Raw genomic sequence first — 25,593 nt, 5'->3', positions numbered from 1 at the left:
GTTTTTTTTTTTAAATTTTATCTGGTTTTTTTGCAGTTGCTGGCGCTCAAAGAGCAGCTTGATCAGGAGACGAGAAGACGACAGGCCTATTTCAATCAGATGCTTCAGCCCGGCGTGTAGTGAGAGTGAGAGCGTGTTCCTCTGCCTCTGTTGGCTGCTTCCCAACAGCGTTACGTTTCAACCTACATCTCCATACAGAGAAACCCACTCTTGCATTCGCTCCCACCTCGCACATGTGCACACAGGATTACATTAATCCAAAGGAAAACTCAACAACAACAAACAAAGAGCGTTTTGTTTATAAGTGAACTGGATGTGCCAAATTGTTTTAAGGATTTCCTCTGACTCACCGCAGTTGGCGTTTCTAAGTCTGCTCATGCTGTGTCAGTTTTCTTGGTTCATACTTTCTTCTTTTTCCTAGATTTTTTTTTATTTTTGCAAACTCATTTGTCATATTGATCATGTGAATCCCAGTAAGAATATATATGAGTGCAGATCCAAATATTTAGAATAGTCATTTGCAGATTTGAAATGATTTTTTCTTAGGATGTCAAAAAGACTAAATAAATGAATGTTATCATGTGTGGTGTTTGACTTAATCAGTACTAATGGTGCAGAAGTTTTGATTATTTTCAATAAACTAAAGCGCAGTTTTAAAGTTTCACAATAGTGTTGGCTCTTTCACGACGTGTGAGTTTTGCACTCTTACAGCATTTGTGAATTTAGTGTTTCTTGTTTTTCTGTGTGAGAGAATGACCTTCTGTCGCTGTTGCCATAGATTTCTGTCAAAGATAGGTGCACACTCCTCATGATCCTTTAAAAGTTCACTGCCACTTATCCTGTAATCATCCACAGCCCTGAACCATTGCAGTAGCATGTTTTCATTCTGACTTTGAGTATCTTAAACACCAGTAACCCGTTTCCATTTTCTTCCATTTAAATTCACACTTATTTCCCCAACAGTTCACACACATGTCTTCTCACTGTGTCACATAGCAGGAGTTTCACTGAAAGGGGAAAATCCTGTCAGAGTTTCTTTAAAGCAGCCCTTTGATTACCATAGATCCGCCCAGTGCTTATCCAGTTACCGGCCTCGTTCTAGCTATTGGCTAGAAGGAGCTAATTATGCAAGGTAGTGAATCCCTGTGGGGGAGGTGGGGCCAAAGCTGAAAGAACTCCTTTGGCAAGCAGAATAGAGCTTTTATTGAGGATATTTCTAAGCTGACTATCAGGGACCAAATCACTGGATTGTTTTTAAAAAAAAAAAATCTCAGCTGAATCAGGTTGCTCCCCCTCTTTCATTCCTTTCCTTCGTTTCATTTCAGTGAGACAGAGTGTAGCTCATGCAGTGCCCAGCAGAAAGCAGAATGCAAGGAATCTGCAGTATTCCCCTGTCTCACACAAGAAGCCCAGTTCACCACTGAAGGACAAGTGAGGAGAACCAGAGAGCAGTCAGAGGAGGATTCAGAGGGAGAACGTGCGGTCTTGTCTTGTTCTGCTCTGCTCTTGTTGCCTCAGGTGTACGCGCTCCTCCCTCTCCTCCGCTGTGCCTGCTGTCAGCTCCATCCCTGGGTGGCTGAGGCCATGGTGCTGGTGCTAGAAGCCCTGCTGCCCTGCTTCTGCACCCTCTTCTTCCTGACCCTGCTGCCTGGCGTGGAACCCGCTGTGCCCCTGGAGGACTTCTACCCCTTTGGCCGGGACAAGGGGGACTCCCAGACCATTGCTCAGGATGACGGCGGCTCCGGGCTCCTGGAGATCTCTGTTGCATTCCCCTTCTTTGGAGACAGGCACACAGGACTCTATGTGAGTACAGAGGAGTGTGTTTCTGCTGATGTGTTTTGAAGTCACTGGTTATGAGTGTGCATGCACTTGGTAGTTGGCAATTGGATCTGAAATGTTGTGGATTGTATAAGAGCCTCAGGGAGCTGAGATGTGGCACACAGCCAAATACTACATTGCGGTACCCTCAGAGAATTTGTATACGTTCACGTAGAATATCGCGTTTTCCCCTCACGGGTGTAATCATACTCCTCTGTGACTTTCTCTTTACATCTGCCCCTTTCTGCACTCTGAGGTCTCTCGAGTGCACAGAGGCAGAGCAAGAGACAAACTATTAGCAGCACAGTTGTAACTCCTGTTATAATAAATCTGCAAAGAGCTGTTAAAGGAAGTGACAGTTTGTGTTCTTACTGTCGCCGCAGCATCTGTGAGTGGTTCTCTTTTCAGAAGGAGCAAGAGAGCGGAGGGAAAATATGCACAGCAGAGAGAGAGAGAGAAACAGCACTCATGGGAGGAAGCCCAACGGTTTGACAAGAATTTTCGCACAGCACAGTGAAACAGCCTTTGATCTGCCTTTGTCATGTATTGGGTTCGGTTCCAGCGCATGGAAAGGCAGAACTCCCTTAAATCAACACCACCTGTTGTGGTGAGGCATCTGCATTTGCGCTTCATATCTTCCCTTCCTCCCTCTTCAAACACTGGGCGAGGGAGGCTGAGGAACCATGGCAACAATGGGCAAGGTCAGAGGTTGTTTTTCTAATCTGAGCGTTTACACCACGAGCGGTGAGGTCAGCCTCCTCATGTGGAAAAATGTAAAACTCTCCTGCATCTAAACGCAGCGTAAAGACAGAGACGCGATGTTTACGAGCACAACTGCTGGCACTTCTCCTTTAACAATACTGATACTCTGCAGTCAAATTAGACAAGATAAGACATGTTGCTGTTTGCTTGGCTTGTTGATCTTAGACTGAATTATCATCTGATAGAGAGATAACAATCTAAATCTGAAAAATGTGCTGTGTTGGTAGTGATGTGATACCCCGTGACATTTGCTTTGCGTCTCATTTTGAGGTCAGAGAAAGCAAAAGCAAATTATAGAAACCACTTGAAATTACAGTCACGCTTGTTTTAAAACCCTCACCTGAATCCATTTAACATGCGCTGTAAAGCAGGCGGCCCACGGGGCAATATCTGCCACCAGAGAGCTGCTTTGAACAGGTAATATTTCAGTGAGTACTAAAGGGGTAAATTTGTATGAATAATTTCTCCCAGGAGTTTGTTCCAAGCCTCTGGGCTACATGGAAGCTGCAGAATCAGACTGGTTTTAGATGGTTTGTGGGCGCTGTCACGCTTCATTATCATAACTGATTCTGCTGAGCAGTAAACATGCCTCGGAGCGTATTTCTGAACCAGGACGTCTTGTTTGCAGGAGTTTCCGTAGATTTAAGGATCATCACAGCCATGCAGCGCTTGTTTACAGATACTTTTAATGTCACCTAAGATACCGACTTGGTCCCACTCCAGTCCCATTTCTGCCTCGTAACCAGGCTGTCCCTGTGTTACGGTCTGTGTCAGGGAGTTTTCTCATGTTTCTCTCCTCCTCCGGGTCCTCCCTCTCCTCCTCCCTTCCTCCCACGCCTCAGATAACATGGCAGGGGTCTTCCCCCTGGAACTGTCCAGCTGCTTTATCTGAGAAATGACCAATCACTTTAACAGAATGCAGATGTATCTGCAAAGAATCTTAGAGGGCTTCTAAACAATGCGTTTCGTGGATTAACTACTCTTACGGATGACCAGCATAAACACAGCGAAGGAGCACATCCAAGGTCAGAGAGGAAAGAACACAAGTTTAAAAGCAGATGTGAGAATAGACGGGCACGATCAAAGGGAGTTACTGCAGAGAGAAACTCTCATGGATAGTGGAAAAAGTCCCAGGTCTTTCAGTGGATTAAATAGACTGTCACTGGAAATAAATGCACGTAAACAACATTTCAGTACATTTAAAGGTTTCCACCGAGAACGTTCCACAGCATATCTGCATTTTTACAGATTACACATCTGCTAGTGCTGATCTGGTCTTCTGAAGAGCACCAACACTTTGTGCAGTTTCATTCACTCGTTTCACTCACCACCGTGTATGGCCCAAAGATGTGTGCGTAGAGTTTTATTCTTTGTACTCTGCATGGGTGCATTTTACATGCATGTGTAGGATGAGAGATGTGTGTTATATTAGAAGCAGTTCATCCTCCAATGGAAACGATTTTTCTGCACATACTTAAAAGTGTTCAAGTGAATGATGCTCTTTTAAAGAATCGGGCTTTTGGGAATACACTTCTTCTGATGCCACTTTGAAGCAGTTTAGGGAAAATTTCTCTAAAACTAACACTTACAATGGGAGTACTTCAGCTACAGCAAAGCTGGAGTATTTATTTGTTCACAGGTAATGCATGACCCAAAAATAAATGAAATGCCCCACTGTTCACCGGTGTGTGTAGGAATGTCACAACAATGTTAATCAATCTCAGCTCATGAGGAAAAACTTTTGTTAGTTTTGTTGATGGAAGAAGTCAAGCATCTCGTATTTGCTTAGTTATGGCCACAGTGATTCTTTCTGAGATTCGGGACTTTTATTCGTGATGACTGAGCAATGCCTGCGTGCTCTTGCACATGCACTACACAAAGGTCAAGTGTGTGGTGGTGATTGCCCGATGAATGCCTGGCCTGGGTGTTCCCAGCACTCAGGATAAAACAATACAGTTCTGTATGTAAGAACGAAATGTAGGCTTTTTCTTTGGCAGTACATACAAAGCAACAGATTTGACTCCAACTCGTACACGTGTCAAGTGCCCCCAAAAAATACTGACTCTTAATATTTTTTTGTGTGGAGACAAACACGTTGCATTAAAGCAATGTAAAAAAAGATTTACTACACACACAAAATAAACGGGTGAGGTCCAAACACCAAGAAACATAGAGCACAATCAATCTCATGGTGGCCCTCACGAAAAACGTCATGACAGGAAGCAATCATAAAAAATATAGATTTATTTAATCATCATGAAAAAGTCATCAAAATACAAAAAGTAATGTGTTGTTATCTGCAGTTAAAATGTTACAGTACACTAAAGAATCGTATACATGTATATATTGATCACATTCATTTTTTTAACTGTCTACAAAAGCATTATAAACACAAACCACATCATGAATAAAAGTGTCAAACCTAAAAATCTTGTAACGGTGAGAGATTATTGATTGTTTGGATTGCACTGATGACGACTCATTGCGAAACACGTTTACTTTGCCCACAGGCAAGATGAATGTGACGAGCGACACAGGGCTCTGACCCGCGCACTCATTGGCTAACAATGTTTTAATCTGTTTCTGGATTATCGTCCTTTCTGACACAGAATGGCCAAAATTGACAAAACAGACTTTATGTTCCATTTAGCATGACTTAATATGAATCCCCACAGTAGACTTGTGACTTTTGACCAATAACATCTGGTAAAGGCCCTCAGCGACCCTGAATTGGATAAGTGGAAGAAAATGGGTGGTTGGATGGACCCGATCGGGTCCATGAATGAGTGAATGAGGCCATAAACTTAAAGGAAAGTGTTTATTGAGGTCAGGGATGAGGGCCATTATCCCATAGACTTCTACAGGACTGGAATCTTTTTCCAGCCACAGATATCAGCCCCTGGAGGCCATTAAAAAGAATGCAGTTGTAAAGCTACATCCATCTCTTATACTGTGTATGGTCTTCCTCAGTAATTGATTTTTGTTAGAAGAATATTTAGCAGTGCTGGTATTCTGTTTGGTTTTGTATGTGGCAGAATGTGAAGAAAAAAAGACTCTGAAGGTGGGATATTTCACAAAGTGTAAAGTCAGCAGCTGATTTTGGACTCTGCATTTTGAAACTTTAATCCTAGTGTTTTGGTTGCCATCATTTTTGGTTATGTTGCCGACAGAAGTGACTAACTCCAGTATCTAGTATTTTAAAAAAGCCCAATGTAGAAGAGGGAGAACAATGAAACTTTTATGTTTCCCAGGATGGGAACAAAATTGCCACAAAATTAGACATTTTAACATGGAAGTCTATGGGGATTGGGTCACTTTTGGAGTCAGCCTCAAGTGGGCACTCATGGAGTTGCAATTTATGGCTTCGTTTTTCAACCCAAGAGGTCGCTGCTTGATTGTAACCTGTAGATGACAAATGAGGTCCTTGATAGAAGTAATTTTAAGCTCTTGCACTTTTAACTGTATGACTGACAAATTAAGACTTTATTTGAGTGCCTTTACGTATATATTACACCAACCCTCCACTTCACCCATTCTGTGAAAGCATTTCAGTGCTTCCCTGCAGTTGCCGACAGGATTTATTGCCTCGCTCTAAACTCTTTGTAGCATAAGGTGAGCCGGGGCTAAGGAGTTACAGGCCAAGTGCACAGACTGTAGACTGCAGTCACTTCCTCTGGTCTCGTCAAATAATTGGACAGGGTTGTAGCTGTGAAACCTCCGTTTCTGACAAGGAAAACTAATGTTTTCCTGAGCCGATCCATGGGCACCTTTTCATTTAGGGGTTTGCTTTGGCTTGACTTAAGCCAGATGAAAGTTTATTTTACTACATAAATTGCTCAGCTCTAAAGAAAACCACCCAAGCAAAATCCTGGATGTATCCGGCAAAGAATTCCCAAAAAAATAACAAGAGCGTTAGGAAGAAGCAGAAAGAAGTGGCACCGTTGAGAGTGAGAGAAAGAAATATGGGGCGAGAGATGCTTCTTACAAGGTTGAATGATCGCACCACTCTTCGGTCTGACTCTGACCTCGGTCACGTTACAGCGGAACACATGGCACTGGCTTTGAACCCATTCCCTCTCCCACGAGTGTGATGTAGGAACATCCTTCTCCGGTTTGGTACAATCTAGTTAGAAAACGCGAGCACAGGAAAATAATGCGATATGATGCAAAGCAATAGGGTCCCAAGTTCATTTTTATTCCTCTGAGGTCATTTTCATATTAAAGTAGCATTAAAAAAAACCCAAAGAAGTATAAATACACTTCTTTAAGCCGTTCCAGATGCTACAAGAGATTCGATTAGGTGATTAAACACATTCCAGTATTAGAATATACACTCTATTTAGTGTTCATGACTTCCTACACTAATTCTGCTGTAAGATGATTCACTTCCAGACCGCTGCCACCACAGGTCTCTCATTAGTGGGCATGTGGGTGTGCAAGGTTTGTAATTCATGTGCGTCCTTCCATTCCTTTAGCGCTGTGCCCTCTCTCTTGTTTTTCAACCGGTATCGGATGGCGCTTTGGCTGACCTCCGGGCCCTGCCCCTGCACTCGCTCCAATGTTTCCCCCCCACACATTGGCCACATTCTCACCACATCACCCTGGTGCAGAGGGGAAGGCTGTGGTCGGGCAATTAACTGAGCCCCCGTGCTGTGCCAAACAAAACTTCCTCTGCTGTTTTTACAGCAAAGTCCTTCAAATTATGGTTTTCATACATGCGTGGAGCAGAGCTGAGCCATCTGACGTTGCTTTGTCACTGTCATATGCAGCTCGGCCTGAATGTTAAAAGAGGTAAAGTTCACGGCAGAGTTTAGCGGAAACAGGGTTGGTGCTATGAAGGGCAGAATCTCATGCTGTGGATGCACAGAAATAATGCATGAATGAAAGCCTTTCACACGGATTCAGCCCTTTATCCCGCAGAACTTTCCTCTCCACTCAGGTTTAATCGTACCTGTCAACATCGGGATTTGAAAAAGTTTTTCCTGCACTCTGCCCAGACCGTCCCTTCACCCCTACCGCTGGCCAAATAGCCTTACATCAGTGGTTCTTATACTTTCTAAGCCAGGGAACATTCACAAGGATGCTCTCATAATTCCACTTAGCTGGTTTGGGTTTGGCATCACTTGATCATGAAGACTGACTCAAATGTTTGTCCATGCTCACCAGCTAGCTAGCAAGCACAAATCCAGATACAATATGATGCTTTAAGAGCTACAGTGCTTCCAGTTTGGAACAGCAAAATGATGGACTTATAGATAATTACTTTGTGGATCACTAGGGCCCCTAAACCTCAGTTTGAGAACCACGATCTTACATATAGACAAGGATTGGAAGACTGAATATTCAGGGATTGGGTTCACTAGTTCAACACAACTCCTAACCTTTCCTAATGTCCAAAAAATTTTTCATTTTCCAGGAATCAGGAGAACATGAATTATACTGGGAACAGTGGTTTATTTATTTATTTATTTTTAAAAAAGAACAACAATTAATAAAATTATATCACATATAAAATTATGTGCTCTTATGTGGGCCGATCCCCACAAAGGTTACTGCTGGAAAGCACCAGTTTCATTTTGTGTGGGATTTCTTTTCTGAACCCCAGCTTGTGAACGCTGTGACCCATTTGTATTATGTAATCTAATGAATAGTTGGGTTTCAGATCCACTCTGTTCATGCACAAAGTCTGCACAGGTAGACTCCTTCCCAAATTATGCTTAACCCTTAAGAGCCCAGACCTATTTCTACTTTCATGAAAATTACGGGGGTCTTATATCAAATGAATCATATATAACCAAGTCTCTAAGTGTAAAGGGGCAGTGACACCAGTGTCACTGTGGGTCCTTAAGGGTTAATTTTCTCACTTTCTTATTGCAGTGTCCCTTCAGGAGGAGAGTATCCTAGCTATTATCCCAGGTGTTTTTGTGGCTACAGTCATGTTGCTTAATTGAAAAGAGGACAGCTCAGAGGAAAGCTGAATATGTATGTGATTGTGTGTATTCAAAAAAGTGACCACGAAGAATGGGCAGATTGCAGCTTTCATGCAAATTGCTCATCCAAACTTTGTGCTTAAGTAAAATAATTTGTAACAACAAATTTTATAAAAACGTGTCCACCTGAATTTCTGAGAACTAATTTCAGTGGCCTGTCTCATTCTTGGTTCCAGGGTTAAAGTTTGAACTTTGAGCACCAAGCAAACATACATACATACATATATAACAACATTATGGATAATGGAGTCAACTGTGCCCTCTGCTCTCTGCTCTGACTGTGTATAGAGGAAGCTTTTAGCCCATTTGTAAGCCAGTTTGTTTAAAAATATAGTAAAGCGTCAGCATTGTTTACAGGCAGGATCATTAAAGTGAGACCCTCTGTAAACTCATACTAATACTGTACAGTCCCAACATTTTCATGTTATTGTTGAAAATATTGATGCTTTCTGACTTTTGAAGCTGTTTTCAGAACATGTAACAGACATAAAACATAAAACAGCAAACTTTAACAGACTATACCGTTGGACTTGAATCATAAATGTTGTCACCATGACGTCACCTATGCTGTCACCTTTAACTAGACACTGATAGAAAACAATCACCATGTAATTTTTCCACCATATTACTGCTGAAAAATTCTGTCACACATTTCATGCTTATTTATTTTGTCTTAATTGCAGTTAGCTTTAAAATTACCTGTCACTTTATCCTCCCTGCTCACTTCTGGAATAGGAAGTGAATTCTCTGTTGAAGTCTTCATTTGTGGCCTTTCTCCTTGTAGCCAGATTTTCATGAGGCTTTCTCCTTTCAAAGCGGTGTGTGAAGAGCGTCACTGTCTCTGCTCTTTTTGACACGTGTCAGGTTAGGTATGTAATGTCCTCTCTGTAGGTTCTCCTGGGCAAGTTTTTAATAAATAAATGATCCTGTTTTTGGCCTCTAGAAGTCCAGCTGTTTCGATTGTAACGATACAAAAGAAAGAAAATCCAGAAATAAACCAATAAATATATGTTTTTCCTGATTATTAGTGTGACTCTTGATGTAATATCTGATGACTTCCCAATCAGTTAATCAAGTGATTAATTCATTACTTTCCATATTTTAAGAAGCTTATATTCTGCCATGCAGTAGAACATCCATGCACATTTCTCACAGGGGACAGATTCGTTTACCTGGTTATTTTGCTGCTGGCAGATGTGTGGATTTACAGACCGTGAAGTTCTTCCTGCTGTGATGACTTTGCAGGTGTGTGATCAGCAGAAACTGGGTTTTTTCAGCTGCCGTCGTTATTTGAAATAAAAGTAGTGTCTGTTCGCTACACGAAAGTGCAAACATCCGTTATGGGAACTTTCACCACCCCATGCTGCTGTTTGTTTTGTGAGGTCAGAAATGCTCCCTCCAGCTCTTCCTCAGCACGCTAACCCCACCAAGTCCTCCAAAGAATTCACAGTGGTTAAATCTGATATGTAAATCTATCAGTTTATTACTGATTTAACTCCAGCTGTTCCTCCGTCTCAGGTTAACAACAATGGCCTTGTGTCCTTCCTGAGAGAGGTGTCGCAGTTCACACCTGTAGCTTTTCCAATCGCTGGAGACAGAAGGGTCGTGGCGCCGTTCTGGGCTGATGTGGACAACCGTCGAGCCGGAACAGTCTTCTACAGAGAGAGCCAGGATCCTATGATCCTCAGGAAGGCTTCGGGTGATGTCAGGACGTACTTTTCAGAGTTCCCCAACTTCAATGCGACGTGGGTCCACATCTCTACATGGCATCAAGTCACCTTCTTTGGAGGAAACTCTCAAACACCAGTATGAATTCTCATTTAACATCCTGCAACCATGTAGACGCAGTACAATGAGGGCCTATCATGCTCATTTCCAATTCTATTTATTTATTTATTTATTTTAAATCTGCATTCAAACGAATACAATCAGCATGAATTTATTTTGTCTTCTGGAATGGTTTGTGCCAGAAAAAGGTTTAGAAATAATCTTTAAGGGGCAAGTTTTGATTGGTTGCCCCTCAAAGACAGAAAGTTTGAACAGCAGGTGGGTGGGACTAATGTGGTTGCATCTTAAAGATCCAAAAGTAGAAAAACAATTAGCTGAAAGCTTGTATAGAGACGAGCCACCTCCTGCTGTCCATTAGCAAAAATGCAGATTGAAGGCACTTCTGCTCTTTGTTTCATCTTTTATCTACAGTCTTTTATGAGCTGAGTGTTTAGAGCAGTCTGAAGTCTGAGCTTTTAGTTCACAGCAATTGCTTTTGCATACACTGACCTCATTTTTGAAACCTTGACCATGTTTAATATGATCATCCAACAATGGAACAGGAGATACATGGCAGAGTATAAGGAAAAACAGAACTAGCCCTCTTTAAAGTGTCTTCAGGGTCTAGATAAGTGACTCTTAACCAGGGATATAGTTTGGTTTCTTGAGTCTTACAGAGTAGTTTTATATGAATGGCCTGAGTAAATCATCACCTTGAGGATTCTGATTCTTACAGAATTTCCTAGAAATCAGGAAGCCATTTATCTGAGCCCGTTTCTCTTCTCTGCAGGTGAATACTTTCCAAGTGGTGCTCATTACAGACGGAGAGCTTTCCTTCACTATATTCCAATACAATAACATCACTTGGACCACAGGCATGCATGCCAGCAGCGGAGGAAACCTCGTTGGGCTAGGCGGGATTGCAGCACAGGTAAGGTCACATGTTTATCTGCAGACGTTGTACCTCCGGTGTGATACGCTCTCCGACAGCATTAATCTAAACTGTAATTCAGCTTTTTTTCTTTTCTTTTTCTTTTTCTTTTTTTATTATGTCTGCCTCTTCCCAGGCAGGTTTTAACGCTGGTGATGGCAAGCGCTATTTCAACATCCCTGGCTCTCGCACAGCTGATGTCGTAAATGTTGAGGGAACTACCAATGTGGGCTTCCCGGGCAGATGGGTGTTCCGCATAGATGACGCAAATGTGGAAGTGGGAAGCTGCAATAACTCTGGTAAGTGCTGGTCTTTGGGGATTAGTTCTTCAAATCCACTTTGTTGTCTTAAGGAAAGCTCCTGTGCTCATCTTTAGCTTCGTTTTAATGTTCTTGGACTCTGCTAGAGCAGATTTGCGTGATTCATAGCTCAAAATAATCCTTATTTGTCTTATATTGGACTTTGGTGCAGCCCTTTAGTTCAGTGTCCTAGTCTGAAGCAAACCATTTAGCTTCTTTTCTTTTTAAATAAAAGAGACTAGATTGTGGTAAATGTAGATGTTAGATTATTTTCCCTAACACAGCATAAACTTAGAGCAAGGCCTGGATAAGTAATAGCACTGGTGCCGGACACCATCTAAACAGGTAGACCTCACAGGTAAAGCAGAGATTTAGGTATAATAAACTGACACAGTGATCATTTCTACCTCCTTATTTTTATGAAGAACTTTACTAGAATAGCTTTGCATGATTTATAGGTAAAACAATAATCCTTCTGTATCTTCTTTACCTTGTCCCCCAGCTAAGCCACTGCCTAAAACAAAGCTGTTTTACATAATGTTTGGCTTCCTTTTTAGCTCTTTGTTTTTTGGCTACATCTCAGAAACTGAACTCTTTCACAGTACATGACATCATACAGATCCAAGAGTTAAAAAAAATGTTTTAAAACTGAGTGTTCAGAGGAGTCTGAAGCCTGAGCTCTTTGCTCACAGGGATTACTGCACATACTCTGACCTCTTTATTTCAAACTTTGGTTTATGTTTAATATGACACAAGACTGGAACAGTACATATATATGATAAAAAAAACAAACAAGGAAAAGCATAATGCCACCTACCCAGATCTAAAAAACAGATCTAAAACAAATCCTGTCATTGTTAAATTGAATCTAAGGTAAGTTTAGCATATTTAATAAAGCTTTACACTAGTTTTTACACAAGGCTCATCCTCGTGATTCCTCTTGGGTTAAAGTTGTTTTCTAATACAGCCAGATTTTAACACTAAACTTACAAAAGATTAACTAAACAGTTCCATCGACCTCCTTCTGCAGCATCAGTGTGCCCACACCTCCGCCCATGCCTGAACGGAGGCCAGTGCATCGATGACTGTATTAAAGGCAACCCCTCCTTCACTTGCTCCTGCTTGGCTGGCTTCACCGGTCGAAGATGCCAAATCGGTGAGTTATGGTTCACACTGCTTCCTGTTCTGTCGCTCTGCACATTGTGAATGACTTCCTGACTACCTGAGATGAGGAAAATTAATGTCAGCAGATTTTCTCTGCCTCACCGAAGGGACACCTGGATAATTCCTTAATACCTGGATCAGTTTCTTCTCATTACTTGACCCTGACAAGAGGATTCTCTCAAATTAAAAATGTCATGCTATCTCCTCTGTGTTTTGTGTTCCTGTCACTGTAGATGTCAATGAGTGTGCCTCACAGCCTTGCCAGAACGGAGGGACCTGTAAAGACCAGATTAATAGTTTCATGTGTCAGTGTCCACCTGGTTACACTGGGATTCTTTGTGAAACAGGTAAAACTGACACATTACCATAAAGTGGTATCTTTTCCAGTTGATCATTCATATTTGCAACTTTAAAAATGTACTTTTAACTTAAATGGAAATATATTTTTTATTTAAAATTTCTCCTATTGATCTGGAAGAAATGCAGTTAATTTAAGTAAGACATATTTTATATGTTATGCTATCACAGAAAAAGTTTTGTGTGATGTCTGTGGTCTGTTTATTTGCTACAAAGCAGAAAAGCTGAAAACTGCTTATTTCAAACCGTGTGTGAACTGTGTAGTGCCGCACTATAATCACTCCAGTTTAGCATTTTCACCACAGAAAAGGTTGAGGGGTTTTGTTTTTTTAGGATATCTTGGTCCAGCCTCTCTGGAGCTTCTGTGCTTCTTCCCACAGTCCAGCCTGTGGAGATGTATCAGACCTCTTTTAATACCTTTCGCAGCCAGCAGCACATACTTGGAGAGTGAGGGGAACAGTGTGGCGGATATATTAATCAGCTGAGTAAATATTCCATGAGCGTGTCTCTCTGTTTCTCTACATGTGTGTGTATGTGCGCACGCTCGTGTGTGTGTTGCAGACATTGACGAGTGCAAAGACAGGCCGTGCCTCAACAACGCGACGTGTGTACGAGGCGCTGGCGCTTTCACCTGTGTGTGTGAGCCGGGTTACACTGGTGTCCTGTGTGAGACAGGTGAGCGGGGGGAAAGTAGGCATCATTCTCCAGAGGAAATATTTTCTGCTGCTTTCTACATCAAACTGAGTCTTTTGGCAGATGCTTCTTTCCAAAGAGGTTCCCAGTCTACCTAGACAAATGGGTTACGGTTGAATGGATTTGCAAACCAACTGGGTTTTTTTTGGGGGGGGGGGAGAAAGTTCACCAAAGTCACGTCGGCCTCCAAACCAAAAATCTTTTTTTACTAATTCTCTTTAATTGTTAATGAAACTTGAATCTAATGGTGGATTTAATAATCGAGCTCAACACAGCTCATGAGTTCTTGTTTGTACATGAGACCAGATTATTGTTAATCCCACACACCTGGTCAGTGAAACTGTACGCTTTCCGGAGGGAAGCTCAGTGCTCCTAATCCAGCAGAGCGTCTTACTCAATAATGTCTCGCTTTTCCCCCTGACGATTAATAAATCTTAATGAATCAACAGCAGATAAAGCTCTCGTGTCTAATTAAGTGGCTTTTGTTAATCCTGCAGACATAGACGAGTGTGAGTCGCAGCCCTGTCTGAATGGAGGGGAGTGCATCGACCGGGTGAACAACTTCACCTGCACGTGCCCCGCTGCTTTCACTGGGACGCTCTGTGAGACAGGTGAGCAGAAGAGCGTGTTCAGAGAAGAAGTTCTTGGCATAACCTTCCTGTTTGGCTTTCCGTTACGTGGCATTTTTCCAAGTGGGTCGAGCACAAAGGGGGAACATTTTTAGGTCTTTTGGAGTGTTTGTAGCTGAGCTGGTTCTCCAGTGTTCCAACATTAGGAATTTCATTTTATTGCCACAGCAAATATTTTCATCGTTCTTTATCACACAGTTTATTTGATGAAGTCAAACAAATGTGCCTTAATAGACATAAATCTTGACAAGAGTAAATATAGCCTTAAATAACAGACAGGGTTACGGGGTTTTTTTTAAAGCTCAGCTATGAGAAACTCTAGTGTTTGGGTCTGTTTAAAGAGCTCAGCAGTTTGTTTGTAATTGAGATTCTGGTCATGGATTTTTACATCCAGAAATATCACTTGTGACCCTAAATACTGAGAAGGCAACGTGTTTGCTGACAGCGGTGTTCAAAAAGGATATGTGAAAGTATAATAAAACTTCCCTAATCATGAAGGAGAAAAGTGTGCCAGAGTTATTTATCGGAGTATGAAGGTTAGTTTCCCTGTTGATGAGGTCACCGCTGTATTTCTTTGTCCATCCTCCTCATTTCCACATACTCCAGCAGCAACATCGGGAGCTGAAAAGTAAACCCGGTATCAAGTGCCAAAAAACTTGCAGTTCCACTAATGTCCACTAGAGGCTCTAAAATGAGTCAGTCCTCATAGATTGTCATGTAATAATGTCCAAATCCTTGGATTGCTGTGACTGAGAGCCTACACAGGCATATTTTACCGTGATTATTTTTATGTTGGCTTGAAATAAAATATCTCCCTCTGCTGGTACTGTAGCTTTCTGCAACTTCCTGAAACTTCTGCATGTGTGTCCTTTTCACACTTTGGAGAGGCAAAGTGTGAAATTAGACACAGTGGAGCGGCGTGTCCATTACATGTTTTGCCGTGACACTGCGTTGCGCAGACATCTGATCAGCATCTGTTTATCTCAAATTTTAAGATGTTTTCCACTCAAATATGGTGGTGCTGAATCTGTGATCCCTTTATGAAATTTTCTTAACAACAATTCTAAAATGCAGGAAAAATCTGCATTATTTTTTAATGTTTTATCCAAGGGTGTTAAGGTTAACGGCGAATAAACTACAGTTTGTGTGCTTAAAAAACTCACTAAAGTAAAAACAGGTACCTGCATGTGTGTGAATCTTCATAAAGATTGTAAAATTTCTTAAATATTGAAATAGGGTGCAGAGCTCAATCACTAAGCAGTAGCTCAGAGTCGCTCCTCCACATTGAAAGGAACAACTAGTTCAGCATCTGACAAGGATGCTTCCAATGGGAAAGACCCATCACACTCTAGCAAGATGATGGAAATGGCCTGACTTTTAAATAACACCCTTGTAGTCTTACTGTCCCCTCAAAGCCCCCAGAAGAACTGCAGGAGGCGGTGTGGGAGGTCTGGGCATCTCTGCTTAAACTGTTGCCCCTGCATCCAGAACCCTGAAAAGTGCCAGAAAATTAAAAATTAAAAAGAATAAATATAAATACATAAAATCTGGTGAAAGCTATAGTTCTAATGTATAATATAGCTATAATGCTGGCTGTTATGACATTTCATTCATGCCAAATGTACTGGAGTTGTCCTATACGTTCATTTCAGAGTGAGGTAGGCGGTAGGTGAAGAATTATATCTGCTTAAATGAACCACCTTTTAAAGGGCATTCCTGTCTCCCCCCTCTCAGAGCTGCTACCACTTCAGGTCAACCCCACCGAGGCAGAAAACCAGACAGGTAAAAGCAAGCGCAGCTCCAGCTAAAGCTTTGGCAAAACGTTTTCTCATATTATTCACATCACAGCGTTTCACGTTTTTTCATCTCCAGCCTCGTGTGAAGAGCTGGACTGCAAGAAGAACCAGATCTGTGAATACACCATCTTGGGAATCTACAACTGCACGTGTGTTCCAGGCTTCTACGGTGACAACTGTGAAGGTATTGTGCAGCTGGCCCGGCTGACGCTCACTGCAGGCAGCTGGGCAGGTAGAGAGGCAGACTGGGGTATTTGAAGAGGAGCTGTGCTATCCCACAGGAATTTGGATCCCTGCCCTGGAAGAGGCTGCTGTGATGATGGATTATTGTAATTATCAAAACTGACACGGCCTCGCCCAGTTTATTACGGGAACCAGTCGCTTGATGTTGTGAATAATTGTTTTATAGCACATTTTATTAGTTTACCAACAAGAGGAAGTGCTTTGTCTAGACTTAAAACGGCCTCTTTATGAGTCAAAGCTGCTCTATGGTATTCAGGCCATTTCTGCACACAGAGCTGCTGAAATATCCTTCCGCACCGCTACTTGCTTCCCTGCAAGTTGCACCACTCCTGTTGCTTCAGGCACAGCTGCTGCTTGCATAACCAGCTTAATCACAAAATATGTAAAACCCCGCCTAATGCTTCTTTTATAAATGCATATTAAGTCATTTTGTTTTAGGGAAGAAGAACAGCAGCAAAGCTAATTCAATCTCCCAGGAGAGGCTGCTGACACCGACTGATAGCAGTTGTTGCGAGGCTTTATTTCACCCACTGAAAGGCTCTTTAACAGCATTTGAGCCATTGCAAATGCATGCTACTTCTCACCCTTGAGCTGAAATAACTATCAGTGCTTATATAGGCTCTCTTAAATCTCCCAAATACTTTCCTGCCTGGCTCACTTGGAAGGCACAGCGGAAAAAGGAGCACGATCCTCCAAGGAAGAGAAAGTAGTGGGACGCAGAAGTGCCTAATCAGGCTCCCAGATCAAAGCGCCCGGGCCGCACAGGTGGCCAATGAAAGTGGCTCTCGCAAAATTAACAATCCATTAATTGCCCTCGGGGCCTTAAGTTTTGGTCACAAAATATGCTCCATATCATCAGAAAAATAATACCCTCCACCGAGCTCCCGGGACTTCAAAGTGGAGCGGTTTAGCCGCGATACGGCCGCGTGCTTTGATCCACTGCTGCAATTAGGAAGGAGAGGAAAACACAAACATTCTTACAATTTGTACAGAGCGGATGTGCAGCGCGCTGACTGCTAATCTTCTGCTCCTGTGAGCTTTTTGGAAAAGATTAGGGAAAGAGAAATGACAGCGAATCAATACTTAGTTTACAGTATAGCAGATGAAAGACACTTGGTGCACATATGCAAGCATATGGTGCACATGTTGACCATTTATACCTTCTGTCTATGTTTACACTTGGGCCAACACTGAAAACTTCTTTTAAGTACATGCTTTTAAGCAGCTGGAGCAAACTTTCCAGCTTTGACTCCCTCTCCTTCTCTCTGTGTGTTTGCAGACGAGTGTCTTTGCCAGAATGGTGGCGTCTGTGTGGACATCAACGGGACCTGTGAGTGCCCTTCAGGCTATACGGGGCTCTACTGTCAGTTCGGTGGGTATGATATGTTTAACCCTATCAGGTGTCATAAAAGACCTTCGATTACTTAAAGATCACAGAAGCAGTTTATATCCAGAAAGGACCCCCCGTGGTTTCCCCACACTAGTGCAGTTAATCGTAAAATGCCCAGTGGCAAAGGATGAGAGCATGTAACGGGTGAGTGGTGGAAACTCTAAACATTACTCAAGTACAGCTTTTTATTCTGCTTTCTTCTTCTACAGCACATTTTGTATGCAAAATATTGCACATGCAGTTGGATCGAAATTTGGTTGTATGGTTTTTATCCCTCGTAACCTGTATGGGAGATATATGTGTGAAATTGTATGGGCTGAAAAACACATTTAATCTCTGCTATGTTTATGTGTTTTTACCCACAGCTAGTGAGTATCACAATCTGAAGACAAAATCTTGATTTTAGTTAGGAGAATAGTTTTTAAAAATGTCATTGTCCACTGGAATTTAGCTGGCAGATTGTCTGTTCTAATTAATCTAATACATCCTTCAAATTATGAAGTTTGTTGTTCTTTAAGTCAGCACCATGTCTGGCATGTTTTAATTCTGTTTTTTAATGTGCAGCCCTTCACCCTAATCAGTATGTCTTTTTTATTCAAACATGCTGTTTTTATGTTTCTTTTATGCATGATCAAATGTTCTGATTTTCTGGGGACTCCCTTGCCTTGTTCTTGGTTCTCTTGGTTCTTGAGTCTCATAGAAATGAAGCAGAAGTCATTTTTCAAACACTTTTTAACCCCTCTCTCCCTCAGAAGTGACCCAGATGCCGTGCAGTAACGGCAGATCGTGTCCTGATGGAAATCCGTGTTTGGAGTACGGAGGAGCGTACCTGTGCACATGTCAGACGAGAGTGGAGCTGGACCACAAAGACTTTTACCCCTATGGTAAGAGGCTCAGGCACCAACCCATCAGCAGTGTTAGTGCGCGAGCAGCTGGTTGCTATTGCAACAAAACACATTTTTTATTCACTTTAAAACAAACGGTTGTATTTACGACGTGGGGAGAAATTTATAGATGATTGATGCTGTTATTGGAGGCACTTATGAGATTTTATAATTGATCCAGTCATAAAATGACAAATAATCTGTGTTTCTTTTTAAATCTGGACCGAACCCATGTGCTTGAATAAAGTTTTCCCAGCGCAGTGGAACACAGTCAAGTCTCGGTGTGTGTTTTTCAGTACAGCCCGAATCGGTCTGCGATTCCTCTCCCTGTCTGAATGGCGGCTACTGCTACGAGCTTGACGGAGGCTACACCTGCGAGTGCAAGTACGGATACTGGGGGAAGAACTGTGAGAAAGGTAGTATCATCTCTTTTTAAAAAAAGGAATGCTTGTGTGTGAATTCATGAAGCAGCGTGACAAAAACATCCTTTAGGTTTGTGCGTTATTACTGCGGGCTCAAACCCAAATGCAGCTTTAAAGCACCAGGAAACATGCCATTACTCGTAATGCTGCTTGAAATATTGCAGCGCTGAAAGGCTTAAGATAATTTGTACTTATGGCTGAGTTATGAGCTATTTTCCTGAATTATGATTTGAATTGCAATGTACTGGAACAGGTTTATTTTGTGTGATTAAAAGCTGGAGTGGTCTCTGTTTCAAGGATTCCCTTTTCCCTGTCTCCTTCCAGTTAGACTCAATACCTGTGCTTCTGGGCCCTGTCGCAACGGAGGCTCCTGTAAGGAAGAGGCTGACAGTTACCGATGTGTGTGTCCTTACAGGTTCACAGGAAAACACTGCGAAGTGGGTGAGTGCCAACCTTCCACTGTAATTTACAAACTTTAACTCTCAAATTTACGTGAAAGCAGGTACAGAAATACACGGCAGTCCTTTCATCAGATAACCTTGTCACTAATACATCTGTTTAAGTGTCTTTTAAACCGAGCAAGTCAATTTAAAGTCTAACCATTGTAATACTGCTTAAGGAAAAGTGCAGACGTATCACCAGTAAAATATATTTGAAGTATGTTCAGTTCATTTTAATTTAATTTCAGTTATAAGGCCCAAAATGTCACGCGTTTAACTGAAGTCCAGTCCTGGAGACATCTACATGCCAATATCAGATCATCGAGTAGGAGCTGGAAATTCATCAAATCTTTAATAAGCTAATGTTAAGGTAACAAAAAGAATTGAATTTTTTTTAATGGTAGTGAGTGGTGGACTGTCCACTGAGGGTATGAGGGTATTTCCAGGTGGCCTTGGTGTCATTTCCCCCCTGGTGTAAACGTCAGGAGGAACAAGATGACAAACTCTTCAAAATCCAAACCTCTGCTTCGACTCTCAGTCTTGCTTATAGACTTATAAGCTGTCTGCTCTCACTACGACATCCTTAGCATGTAAAGTTACACGTCAAAGGGATTAAATGGGATTAATTCATGTTACCATAAAAAAGCTTCAAGTCCTGTTTTATTATGTGGATGTTTTGTTCCAGGGAAGCCGGACCCCTGTGCCTCCAGCCCCTGTCTGAATGGTGGGACGTGTTTTCACTACATAGGAAAGTACAAGTGTGAATGCACCGATGCCTACAGCGGCAGGCACTGTGAAATAAACAGGAGCGCGGTGCATACCTCTGCAGGTAGGCAGACCATATGTCACCACACAGCAATGCCAGTCTGATGCTGGTGTTTATACAATGTTGACCTTAGCTGATTGGAACATACAGGGGATATCCTGAGCGCTCAAGTGTACAGATACTGGCTTTCTGTCTGAAGATAATCTTAGCAGTGTTGCTGCTCTAGAGGCCCCACATTTACAGATATAGAACGGCTGCATAACCTATAAAAAGTGAGACCTGATTAGACCCGGTGATTCACGTCTACACACTCTAGCAGCATGCTGGAGGTAATTTTAGGCGCCTGAATGGAAAACACCTCTGTTGCTGTTAGTGTGTCGTGGAAGAGCTTGTTTAAGACTCAGTTTGTGTTGCTATGCAGCCACACTGACATTATCGCCATGTTTGTATCCGTTTCAGAGCTGGGCTGTGGGTCACCTCCACAGGTCAAGCACACTGAGGTCCAGTTCTCCTTAACAACACTAGGCTCCATGCCAGAGTACATATGCCACCCGGGCTTTACGTCTGTTCCCATCGCCACCCAGAGCATCAGTGGCATTCAGGCAGTGTTCATTATTGGACAGCAAATTTTGATTTGGATTATAGCAGACAAAATCCAAAGTAGACTCAGTTGACTAAAAGATACAGTTCAAAAGTTTGTTGTTTTTACTGGTGAGAGTTGCTCCACACGGTTTACAAAAAGTCAAATGTAAAATGTGTTCACATGTCTACTCTTCTCTTCCTCCCCAACATTGACATTTTGCCACGTTTTCATGAAAAACAAGGAGCATGGGAGCTGCTTGTACTGTTTCCCAGGGTCAGATCAAATGTGCGTGTCTAACCTTATCGCACCAGGAGATTACTTCTGGTTAGATCACTTCCAAACTACAAACTTAATTAGTTCTGACTGGATCTCATGTCTCCAGTTTACAAAAATGTCAATACATTTCATCGTTGTATTTGTCCTCGTTCACTGGTTTTTATTTAGTTATCGTTTTGTTTTTTTTAAAAAATAACAAGACAAAAGGTCACGTTAAGTTACTGGGAGACTGTGTTAAGGGAGACTGGATCCAGCTGCCTGTTTTCAAGGTCTGTAACACATCTGGACACGTGGATGGCTCCTCAAAAAAGATCCCAGGGTCATTACACATGAAATCAATCAAATTTGGAAAACGTTTCAATCCAACTCCCCCAGAATCAGACAATTTTATTGTTTATATTTGTTATATATGAGGAAGTTGTGCAAAATTTCACTTTCATACTATTTTTTTTCCAAGTTATAGACCTTTGAAATGTGCAGGCGTGAGGATGGGGTTGACTTTTTCCCTATTAACTTTCAGGACTGCAAAATGCTGCTAAATCACTAAAGTGTTTCAGTCTAAAGCCGCAGTCTTGTCTTTGTGCTTTTTGTCTTCGAACATCAGTGTCATGGGGATCTAATGCTCCACCAAATTAATTACCTGTGACTCACAGAAATATGCACTTGTACCCTGGATGTTTGATCTATTTTCTGATAATTCACTGGAGAAAACTCCAAAAATGCTTTTTGGGTAAAACTCTCAAGGGTCATATCACCATGTGGGATGGGCGGCTGCTCAAAACAAGTTACAACATACGAAATGTCTCAGACGATCTGTTTCCAGGCTGATGTTCTAACCATGATTGCTTCTGTGTCAAATTTATTTTCTGTTGCTGTCATATTTTAACATCTGTGAATGTAGTTAACGGCTGTGAAACAACAATGGTGTTCACGTCTTCTCTATGATAGTTTGTGATAGACATCACAATGATCAAAAATCTTGAGATCTTCAAGGTCTCAGAAGGGGTCATGTGAGCTGTGAATGCTGTCTTTGCAGTTTTTGCTTCATTGCCTTCTTTGGGTGTGACAATTTTCTTTGTGCAGAAGATGGTATGTCCCTTTTTACTCAGAAAATAATGGAAATTAAAAAACACAAAATGTAATTTTTTTATGTTGTACATAAAAATGAGCAGAAGGAGTCAGGTGGGAGGTACTAATTGATTTTTCATGGAAACCCCTAACCACAACAGGTCTAGGAATTGAAAAATGTGCATATATTTAAGAAAGTGATTTTCTGAGTTCTAGAGTAACATCTGGAAACTCCAGGATTTTGTTCTATTTGGATTAGACTATCAACTGATATTTTTCTCTTTGTGGTGCAACTTGTCATATTTGCTCAATCCAGCCTGACAGCTGAATTAAAGTAGTATTTTCTTCATTTTGTGATGAAAAATTTCATGTTTTTCATGTAGCTTTTTTTTTTTTTTACATTATTGTGAAATTCAGCTAATTTAGGTTTTTTTTTAGATATATATTATATAAAAGTACTGCGAGAAAAAGGCCTGAAATTGGGTCGATGGACTATTTTTCAAAAAAGTATATTTGAAATCTGAGGCTAAAATTTCACTCAGTCATCATATATGTGTGAACTTCGTGTGCGAACCATAAATATTTTCTGCAAATTGGAGATGATTGAGCAGAAAATGTTCTAAAGATCAGCTGAATTGAGATCGAATGACCTTGTTATCTTTATTCATACTAATTTGTTAATTTCTACATTGTCACAGAGATCAATGAGTGCTTATCCCAGCCTTGTCTTAATGGAGGCACGTGTCGAAATAAGATCGGATCCTACCAGTGTGTGTGCGCCAGTGGCTTCAGCGGAAACCGCTGCCAGATAGGTAAGGCTCAATCGAAAGCTTACACTTACAAATACGTTCACTTAGACCACCTGTACACAGGCACATGTTTACTTATGTGTGCATCTTTATCGCCTTAAGACATAAACGAGTGCCTGTCGGAGACGTGCATGAACAGAGGAACGTGTGAGGATCGGCCGGGCTCCTACCTACTAATACATTTTTATTTTCATAAGTGACTTCTGGTTGATGTTGTTGAAACCAGCTGATTATAACATCATCCAAAAAGCCTCTTTACCCTGTAAAAGGCTTTCTCTCTCCAATGGTAACTTGTTGTGAAGATAGCTGCATGTATGGAGTGTTTTCTTTGAATCATAAGGATTGTTAATAAATTCTGCCACACTGTAAAATGTCTGTGTGCAGAGCAGGACATGTGCGAGTCCAACCCCTGTCTGAATGGAGGCGTGTGTCGGGGTTACAGAAGAAACTATCTTTGCATGTGTAAAGACGGCTTCTTTGGGGATCAGTGCCAGATGTGTAAGTATGTTGTGCTGATGTTATGTGATGTTATGTATGATATCCAGTTTTTAATAACCTTGAGTTTACTGAGTTTAGCTAAAGTTAAGTACAGAAGAAGTTTAGTGTACATATAAAAAGGGTGTGAGGTTGCTTCCTCGCACCTTATTCAACATGCCTTGAAACTATTATCTAAGCCTTTAAGGTGTTCAGTAGAGTGTTTCTGAAGTCACAGATAAATTCTCATTGACTTCTATACAACGAGAAGTCTTTTTGCTGCCCTCTGCTGGACTTGGAAAAGAAAGCAGGTTTAAGGCCCCTCTGTTGGCTTCGCTTTGCAGATCCGGACACTACATCCATCTTTGATTTACTCCTGCATACTTATAATGCTTAATTTGCCTCACGCACACTGTCATGCATTTTTGGGATCTATTATATGCAAACTGGAGCACATAAAAATCTGTCATAGATAACCAAAACAGTGTAAATACGCTAAAAACAAGTAGAGCCATTAGAAAAATATTTATGAATAAGATATAATGGGTAAATGGATAACTGCACTCAGTTATTGTAGTTGCTAAATAGCTTGGTTGATTGATGGTTATTGATAAACAAGACAGAGAGGGGCTTGCACACTTCAAAGGTTGCTCACTGTTCCCGGATGAATCCTGTTGCTGCATTAGTTTGTCTTTGTCGCCAACCAGTGGAGGACCCGTGTGTGTTGAAACCTTGTGGGAACCGTGGCCGCTGCTGGAGCGACAGGAGAGGAAACTACAACTGCATGTGTAAAGTGGGACTCACGGGCAAAGACTGCGAGAAAGGTCAGTCGACAGCCTCACCACTCTGCACGCTCAACACTCAGAGCACACTTAACATTCGGATTAGATATGTAAAGTTGCCACTGTCCCCAGACCTGCTGCCCCCGCCCGGCCTTCACGTGCTGCGTGTGGAGGAAAGCGAGGTGGAGCTGCGCTGGGATGAGCCGGAGCCCTCAAACAACCTGATCAGCATGTTTGCCGTCACCTATGCTCCCCTGGGTCAGAGCAACTCCAAAACAGACTACCTAGACAGGCAGAAGTCCACCCACGTGATGCGAGGCCTGATGCCCGGCCTGCTGTACAACATCTCCACCTTCTCCATCAAGCTGAAAACCAACAGCAGTGACACAAGCCAACCTGCCACGGCACTAATACGCACCAGTGAGCATGCTCTTTAATGCTCTGTAGTCTTAGTATAATCTCAGAAGCTGAGCAACCAACTAAGGCACACAGATAGATTATAGACCTTTGATGAATCAGAATAGAATTAATCCCTTAGGAAATTATGTATGTTACAGTTTCTCCAAGACAGTAACAGTAACAGACTAAAATATTTAAATAATAAAATATGATGTCTCTCATCTACATCAGATATGATGACATTATAATGTTGCCTAGCAACCACCTACAGGGGGATAAAAATCACAGACCAGAATAATACTGTACCATGAGCATGTGTTAGATGGTCAAAGATGTCATTTTGACACATTAAAAAATGGATTGAACCATTTTTAAACCTTTTTATAAAAATCTGAATTGGTCATAGAAATGTTCAGAATGTCAATGAAGGTGAGCTTTCTTCAAAAGAGGTGGGAACACAGTGAGTTCAAAAGCAGGTGAAGAAAACCATTGAATAAGGAGCTGTTAATCATTATGAAATGTTGGGCCCAGCAATGTTTATGGCTTTTTTGTGGGTAATAAAGTAGTAAAAGTAGTTCACCTGGAACCGGAAAGCATTTCTTTGTCTTTGAATGTTTCCCTGCAGGACCCCAGCCGGTGGAGCAGTTGCAGGTGGTCAACGTGTCCTCCTCTCAGGTGTGGCTGCAGTGGCTGGTTCAGGCTGCCCGCCATGCAGCCGTCAGTAGGGTGCACGTGTCCTTGTTGCCTTCAGATGGGAGGGAGGGTCGCACTGCTGTGCTCAACACGAGCACTACTGAGTACACCTTCAGGTCAGGTGCAGCACTTTAAACCAAGCTTTTATTTTTACATGC

General features: G+C 41.8%; 2 protein-coding genes across 8 annotated transcripts in view; both read left to right on the top strand.

Annotated features, from left to right (window-relative positions):
* Nucleotides 1-1,413, top strand: part of crocc2 (ciliary rootlet coiled-coil, rootletin family member 2) — a 44,065-nt gene extending 42,652 nt beyond the window's left edge. For 2 of the 5 annotated variants that reach the window (XM_035907520.2, XM_035907519.2), the window contains exon 36: nt 37-1,089. In XM_035907520.2, the coding sequence (XP_035763413.2) occupies nt 37-120 (84 nt within the window). In that variant the 3' untranslated portion in view covers nt 121-1,089. Of the gene's footprint in view, nt 1-36; nt 1,094-1,325 lie in introns of those variants that run through there. The other 3 variants (XM_035907517.2, XM_035907518.2, XM_087836930.1) reach the window with 3 other exon arrangements.
* Nucleotides 1,203-25,593, top strand: part of sned1 (sushi, nidogen and EGF-like domains 1) — a 31,935-nt gene continuing 7,544 nt past the window's right edge. Inside the window, exons 1-20 of one of the 3 annotated variants that reach the window (XM_035907521.2) lie at nt 1,203-1,803; nt 10,089-10,376; nt 11,128-11,268; nt 11,405-11,567; nt 12,598-12,723; nt 12,965-13,078; nt 13,650-13,763; nt 14,279-14,392; nt 16,145-16,192; nt 16,283-16,390; nt 17,729-17,821; nt 18,592-18,723; nt 19,020-19,107; nt 19,561-19,586; nt 20,271-20,414; nt 22,977-23,090; nt 23,472-23,585; nt 24,269-24,385; nt 24,476-24,763; nt 25,368-25,551. In XM_035907521.2, coding sequence (XP_035763414.2) covers nt 1,585-1,803; nt 10,089-10,376; nt 11,128-11,268; nt 11,405-11,567; nt 12,598-12,723; nt 12,965-13,078; nt 13,650-13,763; nt 14,279-14,392; nt 16,145-16,192; nt 16,283-16,390; nt 17,729-17,821; nt 18,592-18,723; nt 19,020-19,107; nt 19,561-19,586; nt 20,271-20,414; nt 22,977-23,090; nt 23,472-23,585; nt 24,269-24,385; nt 24,476-24,763; nt 25,368-25,551 — 2,735 coding nt within the window. In that variant the 5' untranslated portion in view covers nt 1,203-1,584. Of the gene's footprint in view, nt 1,804-10,088; nt 10,377-11,127; nt 11,269-11,404; nt 11,568-12,597; nt 12,724-12,964; nt 13,079-13,649; nt 13,764-14,278; nt 14,393-16,144; nt 16,193-16,282; nt 16,391-17,728; nt 17,822-18,591; nt 18,724-19,019; nt 19,140-19,469; nt 19,587-20,270; nt 20,415-22,976; nt 23,091-23,471; nt 23,586-24,268; nt 24,386-24,475; nt 24,764-25,367; nt 25,552-25,593 lie in introns of all 3 variants that reach the window. The other 2 variants (XM_006790434.3, XR_015717236.1) reach the window with 2 other exon arrangements.

This window comes from Neolamprologus brichardi, chromosome 23, assembly GCF_056152115.1.
Source record: "Neolamprologus brichardi isolate AB-2024 chromosome 23, ASM5615211v1, whole genome shotgun sequence".
NCBI classification, from domain to species: domain Eukaryota; kingdom Metazoa; phylum Chordata; class Actinopteri; order Cichliformes; family Cichlidae; genus Neolamprologus; species Neolamprologus brichardi.
This window is presented reverse-complemented; position numbering and strand designations above follow the sequence as displayed.